Source organism: Pleurodeles waltl, chromosome 8 (genome assembly GCF_031143425.1).
Source record: "Pleurodeles waltl isolate 20211129_DDA chromosome 8, aPleWal1.hap1.20221129, whole genome shotgun sequence".
Taxonomy (NCBI): Eukaryota; Metazoa; Chordata; class Amphibia; order Caudata; family Salamandridae; genus Pleurodeles; species Pleurodeles waltl.
In genome coordinates, this window is record NC_090447.1 from 1,445,323,405 (window position 1) to 1,445,335,919 (window position 12,515).

The 12,515-nt window shown below is 38.8% G+C and overlaps 1 protein-coding gene across 1 annotated transcript in view; it reads left to right on the plus strand.

Moving 5' to 3' along the window:
• Positions 1 to 249: 249 nt before the first annotated feature.
• The window catches only part of LOC138249250 (putative gastrointestinal growth factor xP4), a 53,388-nt gene continuing 41,122 nt past the window's right edge, over positions 250 to 12,515 (plus strand). Inside the window, exons 1-2 of the mRNA XM_069203220.1 lie at positions 250 to 368; positions 9,404 to 9,544. Coding sequence (XP_069059321.1) covers positions 287 to 368; positions 9,404 to 9,544 — 223 coding nt within the window. The 5' untranslated portion in view covers positions 250 to 286. The remainder of the gene's footprint in view (positions 369 to 9,403; positions 9,545 to 12,515) is intronic.

The following is a 12,515-nucleotide window of genomic DNA, read 5'->3' on the forward strand; positions in this document are numbered from 1 at the left end:
TATACATTGACACATAATACAGTATGAAGTATTTTTGACAATCATTGGAAAAATGAACTCCCTTTGGAGATTAAGGTGACTTAATCTTTTTATCCATTGGCAAGCAAATGTAGGGCATAGAAAAAAAGAAAATTTAATTTTTGAGCCAAGGCACGGAAGATGATGTTTATCTTGGTTAGAGATGTGGGAACCTGTTAAATAGGGCAGTGGGTATAAAACAAAGACTTGGTGACCTGTTATTAAGCGATCACAGTCAGCCTGCAGAACAGATCTTCAGGAGGTAGCAATGGAATGCAAGATGCTTTTCGTCATCATAACTTTAACTTTTGGACTAGTCAGCGCAGCTTCAGAGCTCCAGCCTAACCTGTGTAAGTACATTAACTTTAACATGCAGTTTACTTGTTAGGTAGGAATGGTTGCGTAAAATCAACCGAAGTACAGGTTCAGTGTTTCAATAAACTAAACCCACACTCAGAGGAGCCCACAGCAGTATACCTCAAAAATGTACTGGCACAGTTCTAGTTCTCAAGATGTTAGAGAAATGAGTCACCGAATTGGAGGACTACTAACACCAAAGTCACCTTCCTTCTTAAATCTCAGGTCACTTTCAGCAGTAGAAATACCAAAAAGTTAGAAGACGTTGAGATAAGTATTAACATTGAAATGTTTTAGGAAAACACAAATTAAATGATAAGTGCTGACCAAGTGTAGAATGCATATTATTGCCGATATAATGTCTTGGAGTAACAAACACTTTTTTACACATAGGTTTCATGTAAAGGTACTCTCGGAGTAAGCCCTTTTCCTTGATAGTTAAGGAGAGACAGATCCCTGGCATTTGAAGATGACAGTAAAGGAAGTCTTATACAGGAAAAAGGTGATTCATATGGGGAAAGCAATATATTTAAAAATAATGATTTACCATCATTTATACCTTGTGTATTTGTGAATTAAATTATGCTTATGTAAATTTCTGCATTTGAGTACGTCAGTACAACTGGCTCAGATTCTGTGGAGGGCTCCTCTGATTCTTTGTCAATTTCGTAAAGTGGTAAATCTACTCGAAATGTTCGAGTGAGCCCATTGGAACATATTTCCACATTGTCCACAAGGTGTTTGTTGAATCCAACCTAATAAGAAGATAGGATTTGAGAGTAAAAAATGAAACATCTGTGGTAAAGTTAAAGCAGGTAGAAAAGTAACCTGAAATTGAAATTGCACAAACCAACCATTTCTGGTGCAAGAGATTCAAAAGCATCCTTAGTAAAAAGAAGACACCACAAAAGGAGACTAACTCCTAAATGTCACAAACCATTTGAAGGTGGAATTGCCACCCATTCTGAAGTAATCACATAAGGGATTTTAATTGAAGTACACTTTGTGAGAAACTTTAATCCACATTCATGTTTTTGGTTGATCAGAGACTAATATATTTCAAAAGCATAAGTTTAACCAGGTATTTTGCAGTGTCTGTTCTTGCACTCTGTTGCAAAGATTGCCACATAATTGTCTTGCTTTTTGTTTGACCATTTTTATCACATACACTGCCCTGTTTGCAAAGTGCTTTGATTAAACATGAAATAGGCACAGGTAAGTTTAGTTGATACATTTCTCTGCAATTTTACCAGTCTAACATAGTGACCACTATTAAATATTTTGGGGGTATCCACAAGGCATGTTAGGTGTACATAATGTTCTTCTCATGCAGTACTCTTTTATGAACTCCTACGTACACAATGTGTACAATTGCCTCTTACATGACTTTGTGAATTAAAACCAAAACATCCAACTCCCTATTAGTGAAAATGCAAAGAAGACACAGTATCTGATTATTCCCTGGATGTTTCCATTGCATTCCTACTTTAGAAATGTATATGCCAATTCACAAAGGCATGCAAGAGCAATCTTGGAGTACTCTAAAAGCTTTTGTGAACCTGCCCGGAAAATAGAAAACATTATCAATGACAGATATGGGTAATCAGCTATCCCAAATTTCTCATGCTACCATATCATGAAGAACTATATAAAACACCAAATAGATAATGTTTCCTTTTCATTGTTAAGCACATAGAAGGCTAATACGAAAAAGCATTTAGGAGCATGCATAGTAGTTCACTTCTAGTACTCTTTTTTGTACTCTATCATCTAAGAATATGTAAAAAAGCATTCCTGTAGTACTACTTCATATCCTAATAACAGCTTTTGTGAATTGGTCACTTTGTGTATTATCCTACACCAACCAAGAAGTGCACGATCTTGAGCATGACGCTTTATGTTTATTACCTTTCCTTCCCCACACTTGTACTTAGGCCTTCCTTTACACCAGAGGCCCATGACTTTTACTTTGTTCTTTTGTCTTCGTTCTACCTTTACCTCAGCTCCTTTCCCTAGCTGTAAAACTAACCAAAATGCCAACCTTATATTTTACCTTATTTTTTTATTTTATTTGATTACATTACATGTTTTTAACACTAGCCTTAATTCTAACTAGGGATGGGCATAACTCACATTATTCCATGTAGCGAAGCATGAAGAATTACCTAAGAATTCTGTCCAATTAAGCTTTAATAACACAGGAAGAGTAATTCTGCCTTTAGCAAGAATGCATTTTGCAATAGAAAATAGCTCTAAATACAACAGGATATGAATAGTGAATGTGAGCTAAATTGGTTCTTTGTCTAGGAATTTCCTTTTTTTATTTACTAACTTTAAAGTAAATCAATGTAAGACAATTGCAATTATAATTGTGTTTAAATCATATTCCTACCATGTACCTATTATCTTATTAGAAACAGATTTTGTTATTCATTTATAATAAATTATTATAATACTAACCATAACCCCTACACTAACCATGTACTGTAATTAAACATAAGTATATTATGTAAGCAACATTAACATAAATGTTGCTTTGCTGTTTACTTGGGTACAGGGATAAAATAACTAACTTCTGACAAACTAAAAGTGCGCCTAAAGTAACTGTATGGATGTAAATATCAGTGATGTAAATGTCAGATGAAGCAAGAGAAGTAAATGTTGGACACCAACATAAAAGATGTGACATGATCATACATTTACCTTTAAGCAAAATAAAAGGTACTTGCTACATCTATGCTTCATAGATATCCACCATTTATTCACATAGATGCACATATTTGTGAGTCTGAAATGTACAAGGCATCTCTCCAAAAGCTGTTAAGACAAGCCAGATCTTCCATGCCAATCAAACCTACTGTAAACTCTGCTGACCTCACCAAGTACCAGCTCATCACTAACCTAAAATTCATCGAGAAGATGAACGAAAAAGCAGTCTATGTTCAAGTCTGTGAACACATCTATGCTAACCATCTCATACTACTTGTCTCGCTTAAGATCACGCTACAGCACAGACACCGGTACATTACACATTGTAGATTATGCCCACATGACCACAGATGAAAATGACACTTGCCTCCTGATATTGCTGGATCTCTCAGTTGTGTTCAGCCAATGATCTCACCCTCATATGCACCCTAGAGTCTTGAATGAGATTTACCTGCAGTACCCTTCACTGGTTCTCCACCTGCCTTTCAAACCAACACCAGTATGTCACAGGGGCACCTCCTAGTACCAAAAGATTCCTATCCTCTTTGGGGTCCTCCATGATTCTGTTCTGTCTCCTGACACCTTCATCCTCTACATGAGGCCACTTAGTGCTCTACACACAAATAACAGCTCCAAGATTTACCAGTATGCCGATAACACACAACTCTATTTCAATATTTAAAAGTTTCTCTCCAGCCCCTCAAAACTGCCTGAAGCTCAACCCATTCAAGACAATTACCTGTTATTTGCCAAGAACAACAAACAAGAAACAATACAATTCTGGCTCAGTGACATGAACCTAAATGGATGACTGAATGCCATGTCACATAGATTCACCTTGGACATCAACCTCACCCTCACCTCCAATGAACACATTGCTAAAAAAAAGAATAAAGACAGCATGATGCCAGCTCTCTCTACTAAAGAACATGAGTCTGTTTTATTCATTGCAATTTCAGAACTGCTATTCAGGACTCATAGTCTTCTATAAAGATGACAGTAATGTCCTGTTTCATAGTTACACAGGCTTCACAAAGGACATCCTTAATGGTCCTCATTGACTGTGTGGCAGATCACATATGTTCACATCTACCCCATCAGGATGTAACTCTATTGGCTCTCTGTGTGGGTTCACAACATTTCCATAACCTTGATCATTCACAAAGCTATTATGACCATCGTCTCTACTTGTCTCACCAACTCCTGCAGCCAGGACACTATCACTATCAGACTGCAGACTTAGAAATGTAAAAAATAAAAAAGCAAGGCAGCATTTATTTTCCATCTATTCATCTGGACCTGGAAAAACAACTCTGTATTCATTCAGACTGCTGTCTACAGCCTGTCTACCATGCCTGTAGCAATGAATATTCCATACGGCCTACAATTCACTGGAGTAGGCATGACAGGAAGTGCAAAGACAAGGAAAGGAAAGGAAAGAAAAGGAAAGGAAAGGAAAGGAAAGGAAAGGAAAAGAAAGGAAAGGAAAGGAAAGGAAAGGAAAGGAAAGGAAAGGAAAGGAAAGGAAAGGATATTAACACAAGGCAACATCTTACCAGTTTGTCTTTGTAATAAGTCATCAACTAATCACAAGAGTGAGGTACATTTGTGTAATCTATAACTTTTTACTATGAAGCAGAAACCTGTAATCTGTAAAGAAGCGGTCAACAATACAAGTAAGTGGGATATTCTCAAAATTCTGTCAGTGCTTGGGCACCTAAAACAGTTGACAGGATGGCTCAGCAAGATAAATAGTCCATGCTGTATGAATTTTATCCTAGCAAGTTTGATTTATGCCCATATTTGGAGGTTGACAGGCAGGATATCCCATTGCGAATGTGGTGGATGTCACTTCTGCTGCATTCCAAGTGTATTATAGCCTATGGCACTTCTAACACAGCGAACAGGATATCCAACAGGTTTTAACGGAGCATTCCAGCTGCCAAACTGAAAATAAGGCCCAAACTTTTTCTGTACTTTGTTCTGTGGTTAGAAAACTGAATCCCAATAAATTGATGAGTGTTAAAATATGTTATTTCCAGTGCTTAGAAATGGCAGGTGTATGACATGAAGCACTACATAAAAGGTTCTTTATCAGTAAAATGGCCAGGATATAATTATGAGTGTATAAGATATATGGCAAAAGTTGTTTAACATAAATGATTACATTTCGTAAACAGTAACTGTTGTGTTTGATGGCTCTTTTTTGCATGGTTAATCAAGGATATGAATGTAAATATGCTCATGATAGGTGTACAAATTGTGTGCTCCACTAAGGTCCAGGGAACATTTTTATGATAGTCACATAAGATGCACTAATAAACAAATCACCTAATTTGCATACCTAATTTTTTTCTTGAAAATCTGGAAAGGCAATGAAGTCTTGCACTGTGGAAAATCTGTTGTTCTAAAGAAAGCCTTGTGCAGAATGACAGGCTGTCTTTAGTAAGGTCCCTGAATTACTATTGTGCATGGCATATTATTGCCAAGCTTTCCTTTAGTTCTATGCACAAAAACAACCTTTATTTGACCATGAAGATCTGTGACTTGAATTAGAAATTCATTAGATAAAGAAAGGATATATCGTATTTGTTTCATTTAATGAACGTGGTCGTACGGGTGGCTCTGGGAATTTGTATCTCCAAAAGATCACTTTAAAATTGTGTCCTGTACGTCTGGTTAATTCAGGTTTTTATGAAACATTCCAAACTGCACAACACAGTAGCTTTATAAATATCGGTCAACTGGTTAGAATTTACTGAAATTATTTATTGTGACTAGACAAGGCACATAAGTCTGAGACCTCTACAAAATAGAGCAGTTTCAGAATATTTCAAGGTTACAAGTAGCTTAAATCAGTAGTGAATATCAGGCAGGTATTTTTTAAGTTGTTCATTTTTTACCCGGAGGAGTACAACCATGTTTTATTTGTCAAACGTCCAAACGATATAAAATTGTGAAAACAGTGAATCTCACCAATAAGTGCAAGGGCTAGAAAGCACAATTTTGATACTTGGATGAATGGCTGCTAGTAAGGTTATGGGACTTGCTGCTGTAGATGTTGAGTCACTCCTCTGCATTCAAGGAACTGGAATTAAGCAATTCTGTTGCTGCAGTGTTTAACCCAAATATATGGAGGAACATTTGCATGTGTAATTTGCATCTAGTCGAAATAGATCAAAAGTTACTAAAATAAAGCATTACACATAGTGCCTCAGCTGCGAAATGCCGTAGTCCTTTGTTAAACAGGTGCAAATTAGGTGACCCAGTTGTCCAAACAGTATTACAGTGTGTTAACATTACTATATTGTGGAATAATACTGCCATGAAATGTGCCTTATTATGATGTATAGTTTGCCTTTTTCTTGCTGCATAATTTGGTTGACTCTGCTGCATGAACTGGTCCTTGACTGACACAGAATACCAGTTACCTTGTCTTTAGCATAGACTGTGAGGTTAAATTGAGAGAGAAAATACTTTGTCTGTGTCAGTCAAAGAGCATGTTTATACACTGAAATATGATGTCAGTGATGAACATGTAGTCCAAAGAACTGGCATGCCTTGTTTGAACCTGTTTCATTTATAAAATACAAAAGATTTACACTGATTCGTGGTAGCACCTCTGTGTACCACAGTGTTACTTATATATACCAACAGTGTCATGAGTTTCATCAATAGCTAGTCAACAAGAGTAGTAGCTGTGAAGGTTTCTCTGATCAAAATGTCAGTGGGCTTGTGTTAGAATTGATAATTCATTGTAGGGGAACTATATAATTGGATTGTACAAGTATATAATTTAATTAGATGTATTTAATTCCTCTCGGCAACTCGTTCTGAAATACGTGGGACTCCAGATTACCAACTTTAAATTGCAGTAGGGAAACCTTTTTAGTAACAGAGAACATTTTCTAAAGGAGTTACAGTTAGTGACTTGGTAATCACAACTCTACAGTGAACTCACAATCAGGTGTTGAGCAAACAGTAAACAGAAAGGATGATATTTTCCCATTTTGTCCTTTGTGCAGTGTTCTCCAATACTGAATGCCAAGAAGAGTGACATTTACTAGTAGCTTACTGTCAAATCGAATTTATTTGTAAAGTTTCTAAAAATATCATAAAGTTAAGTACAGAAAGCAAAACATTAAAAAATGAATATAATATTAAGTTATAATACATCTGTAGAACAGTTAACAAACCTTTGGATCCCAAAAGGCACATTGTCACAATTGTGCACCAACATACAAAATATAGTCTTGTTAATTACTGTGGTATGTCCAAGTAAATAAGTTATTTGTTGACAGTCCAATTCTGAAGGGTTATGAATTCATTTTACATCAGCGCTCTGAATAGATTTAACCAACCTCACCCGAAACTGTGGGTTGTCACGTTTCATTACTAATGTTTCAGTCTTTGCGAATAACCTGATTACTTGTTTCATAAATGTTGGACTCGGCATCCTTGGCGTGGTCTCCCCTAACCTTTTGCCTCTGTTTCCCAGGTTGTTGATGTGCGTTGTTGAGGTGCTCAGGGCCCGTAAATCAAATGCTACTAGTCGGCCTGCAGCACTGTTTGTGCCACCCATATTAATAGCCCTGTAAACATGGCTCAGACCTGCCACTGCAGTGTCTGTGTGGGCAGTTTTAAACTGCTAATTCGACTTGGCAAGTGTACCCACTTGCCAGGCCTAAACCTTCCCTTTCTATATATGTAAGGCATCCCCAAGGTAGGTCCTAGGTAGCCCCTTGGGCAGGATGCAGTGTATGTTAAAGGTGGGACATGCACTTATGTGTTTTACATGTCCTAACAGTGAAATACTGCCAATTTCAGTTTTCACTGTTGCATGGCCTAGCTCTCTCATAGGTTAACATGGGGACTGCCTTTAAATATTATTAAAGTACAGATTCCCTTAGGGAACGGATAGAAATGTGGAGTTTAGGGTCACTGAGCTCACAATTTAAAAATGCATCTTTTAGTGAAGTTGTTTTTTTAGATTATGTGTTTGAACCGACCTCCGTATTGTGAATGCCACTGGATATCCGCACCAACGGCGGTCGGATATTGGGCGGCATTTACTACGCGGTCGACGGTGCTTAGGCAGTTTCACTGCTGTCACAGCCACGCCAGAAAAGGACCACCTATAACCATTAATTCCGTGTGGCGGTCTTTTACTGGCATGGCGTTGCCGGCAGTGGGAGCGCCGGGTACCATCCCCTCACAGAGGAGCACCTTGTTAGACGAGGTAAGTGCTGTCCGCAAGGGGGGTTAGGGGGGTGTGAATGGGTGTGTGTGAGTGTGTGTATGTGTGTCATGAATGTGGGGGGAGTTAGGGGGGGTGACTGTGCGTGAAGGGTCGTGTATGTTTGTATGTGTAAATGGTGTGTGTGTGAGCGCAGTGAGTTACAATTGGGGGTAGAGGGTGTGGTTGTGTGAGGATGAGTGAGGCGGGGTGGGGTCATGTATGTGTAGAAGTTGAAGGGAGGGGGTGGGGGGATGGAGAGTATGCATGTATGGAATGCATGGGTAATGTGTGAATGTATGTTTGTATGCATGTCTATGGGGTGAATGTTGTGAGTGTGTGTGTGAGTGGGGGGTGTGTCTGTGTGGGATTGTGTGTGTGTGGGTGCATGTGTGTCTGTAGGGGGGTTGTCCCAGCGACAGGAATGCAAATTATTGTCGCCGGGATACCTTTCCACCAGAATTTTGTGGCGGTGAGACCGCCCGCAAATGCTGGTGGTGTCCCTAGTCTGAAATTACCTCGGCGGTTATTCGACTCCTGCTGTGCTGCAGGTGGAAACCTCCAGCCAGGCAGGCCGCAGTAAAACGGCAAGACGGGGGGGACGTGGTGATTTGGCACTGGCCCCGTGGCGGTGAGACTGCCTCCACGGAGGGTCATAATGAGGGCCTTAGTCATTGTGTGTGCCCACTATATAGGCCCATTTCAGGTGTCACTTTCAAATCAAAATTCCACTAGTAATAAAAGTCCTCTGGCAGACTGGGACATTTGTAGATTTCCAATGAAGTGTCTTTTTCCATAATGTATACATCCGCTTTCGTAGAGAAACAGTTACTGCTGCAGCAGACAACGTTGTACATTTGATGGAGATTCCACCTCTGCCTTGGCAGAGAAGAAAAGTGCACCACAATGGCGGATTGAACATCACCCACTTAATCTCTGAGTTATGCCCACAGATCTACTTTTTTAATTTAAAAGACATTAGGATTATGTACAATACACATACAGCCTTGTGGCTTCTCATAAACCCATCATTACAAAATGTTTTGTCTGAGTAAAAGTTATCAAACATTGTGTTTTCCACAGACAGATGTGGCACTGAACCAAAATCAAGAGACAATTGTGGCTATCCAGGAATCCCCAAAGAGAAGTGCATTGAAAAAGGCTGCTGCTACGATGACAGCAATCCCGGAACCATCTGGTGCTTCAAACCTCTTCATGTGAAGGGTAAGGTGCTAATGAGAAGCAATTCCCTGTTTTCAATTGCCGGCTTGTTGTAAAAGAGTTGAGGCTATATTGACCTACTAAAAAAGGATTTACTAGATTTGGCAGTGAAGTCCCAATAGTGGTGGCTAAAGTTAACTGCCTTATTGAGACTGCATCACAAAATATGAATAGGTTTGACAGTGACAGCGTGGGATTCAGAAAAGAGTGGGGCTTGTGACAAATAGCCCTAGCTGCTCCCTCTTTTGACAGTGTAGATTTGAATAGGGCTATTTAAAGTCAGGGTAGAGAAAAGAAAGGTAACTTCAGGTTTTGTTGAATACATATAGGGAGTTATGTTCAATTAAACAAAACACTCCCCAGTTGGACTTTAAATGCATTTACAAATTGCTGTGCCACTATATGAATTGTTTGTTTAGGGGTGCAGTCTGGATGATGCGAGCAAAAGCCTATGACATCTGAGGGGCAGAAAATATGAACAAACTTGGTATGTTAGTTGTATCTAACATTAATTGAAGTGCCTCTGTCTAACAAAGGTAGCTAGAAAAAGATGAACCCACTGATAATTACTGATCATTTCAGGGGCTTGATTCACTGTTGGCACATCCCATATGAGCTCTTAAAACAAATGCATAAGTCCCCTGATTTAGCATCAGAGCCTCTGTCTTAGGACAAGCATATTGGATGACTCACATACCTTCAAATATTTAAAAGCTCTTCTCAGATAATTGAAAAATGATCAGTTGCACTTCTATTTTATAATTTATAAAACACTCTACACAAGTTATGGCACGGAGAAATAGACACAATTGAGAGTAATGATGTCATAGGTGTATTTCCTAAATTAATTCCGGGGTTTAGGCAACTTCCGTACGTAAAGAAAACAATAACCATTTGCACTTGTGCAGATATTAACGTCCTAAACTCCACCATTCACGTTAGTTTAAAAGCTGAACAGTAAAGTTAAGAAATAGTTAAGAAATAGTAATGTTATGACAAACAGAGATGTTGTTCTGTTACATAAGCATGGTTCCACTTACCGGAAGGAACTTTGAAGACATTGTACATAGTGCCCCTCATATAAAAGACAAGTTGCACTCGCATGACTCTATCACCACTACCAATAACCATTTGCACTTGTGCAGATATTAGCGTCCTAAACTCCACCATTCACCTTAGTTTAAAAGCTGAACAGTAAAGTTAAGAAATTGTTAAGAAATAGTAATGTTATGACAAACAGAGATGTTGTTCTGTTACATAAGCATGGTTCCACTTACCGGAAGGAACTTTTAAGACATTGTACATAGCGCCCCTCATATAAACGAGTAGTTGCACTCGCACGGCTCTATCACCACTACCAAAAACAAAGAACAATATCCCATTGATAGCGATTATCAGAGGAATCTTGCTGGGCTCTCAGGATTCTTCTTAGAATATCTGTCCCAGAGCAATCCCTGTTACTGACTCATTGCCTGACTGTGCGGCAATCTCTGTCACTGACTTGTTGCTTGGCTGCCGGTAGGTAGATGATTGAAGAGTGATTACTGGATGAATATTTTATGAAAAATCCACTAGTAAGTAGAGTAAAGGCAGGCTACACCATCACAAAATCCTGCACTTGATATGGAGGGTTTTTCACTGTAGGGTGAGGTAGTGTCAGTGAAATACCAACTTTGAAACTAAGGGTGCCTCTTCATTCAGAGAAGAGAACTGTATATCACTAAATTGGTGGGAGGAGATGAGGACTTTGAAGGTAACCATAACCTATATAATTTCTGCCAAATCTGGAGGTTGAAGTAGGAAATGGGTTCCCACATGGTCTTAGGTTAGGTAACAGGTTCCCATATGATTTTCGGGACAGAGTGAAAAATATGTCTTAGAATTACTTACACCACCTCTAGGTGATGATTTCCAAAGGCTCCCTCAGGCTGGCTGAAAGAAACAGGTACCTTTGGACACTGGGCCACCAAAAATCTAGATGCCCAAACTGTGTCACAGGCTTGAATGTTTCATAGAGAACATTAAGATCAAGGTGAGTCCCACAAGGACAAAACTGTAAAGGAAAATGGAGACTATTGATACTAAGTAAATCAAGAAGCTTTGCATAGTGAGGTAGATGTACTTTACCTGATGAATTACAAAATCACATCAGGATGTGAATATACTTCCCTCATTGGTTAACCTGCAAAAAAACCTATGACCTAGACATAGGGCTAAGGATATAACAAGAGTATGGCATTAGCCAGTGCTACTGGAGAATAAAAGCACTTTAAATTGAAAATGTACTAGAGATTACAAAATAGTTGATATTTGGTTACATAAAACATATGTATTATGGTGCACTAAAAGCATGTGAGGACACTGTTCTCGGAGTTGGCTCTTGACTGGAGAATTTGGGGCCAGATGAACTAACATTAGCAATTTAGAAGTGGCTGATTGCCATGATTAACAATAACCAATTCCTTGCTCACAATGTACAAATAATGTGTAAATCGTACTTTGTGATTCATTTTTATTCACAATTTAAAATTAGCAATGACCAATTAGTGATTCATTATGAATCCCAAATTATTTTTTCTGCATTTTCCAAATTGCAATTAATAAATCTGTATATCTTTGTGCTGTCTGCCAAATAGGAACGTTCAAGCAGTAAATATGTATGTTGCTTTCACTGCCAAGATCACAAAAGAGCACAGGCAAGACGCCTAGTGCTGAGAATGTATTCTAACACCAGAAATAACATCCTAAAAAACCTGACAGTAAGGAAGTGGTGAGAAAAAGAAAGCACAAGTATAATGAGTGGAGAGGTGTGCTGCTCATAAAAGTAAAATGTTTTGCAAAACATCACTGACTATGCCAGAGTCCAATATAGCCTTAGAATCTGCAGTAGCGGGCTCTACCGGCCATTAAAGGCCCACTCCTGCGTTAAAGGCCCGAGTCGAAGGCGAGGGCCTTTAACAAGGGAGAGGGCCTT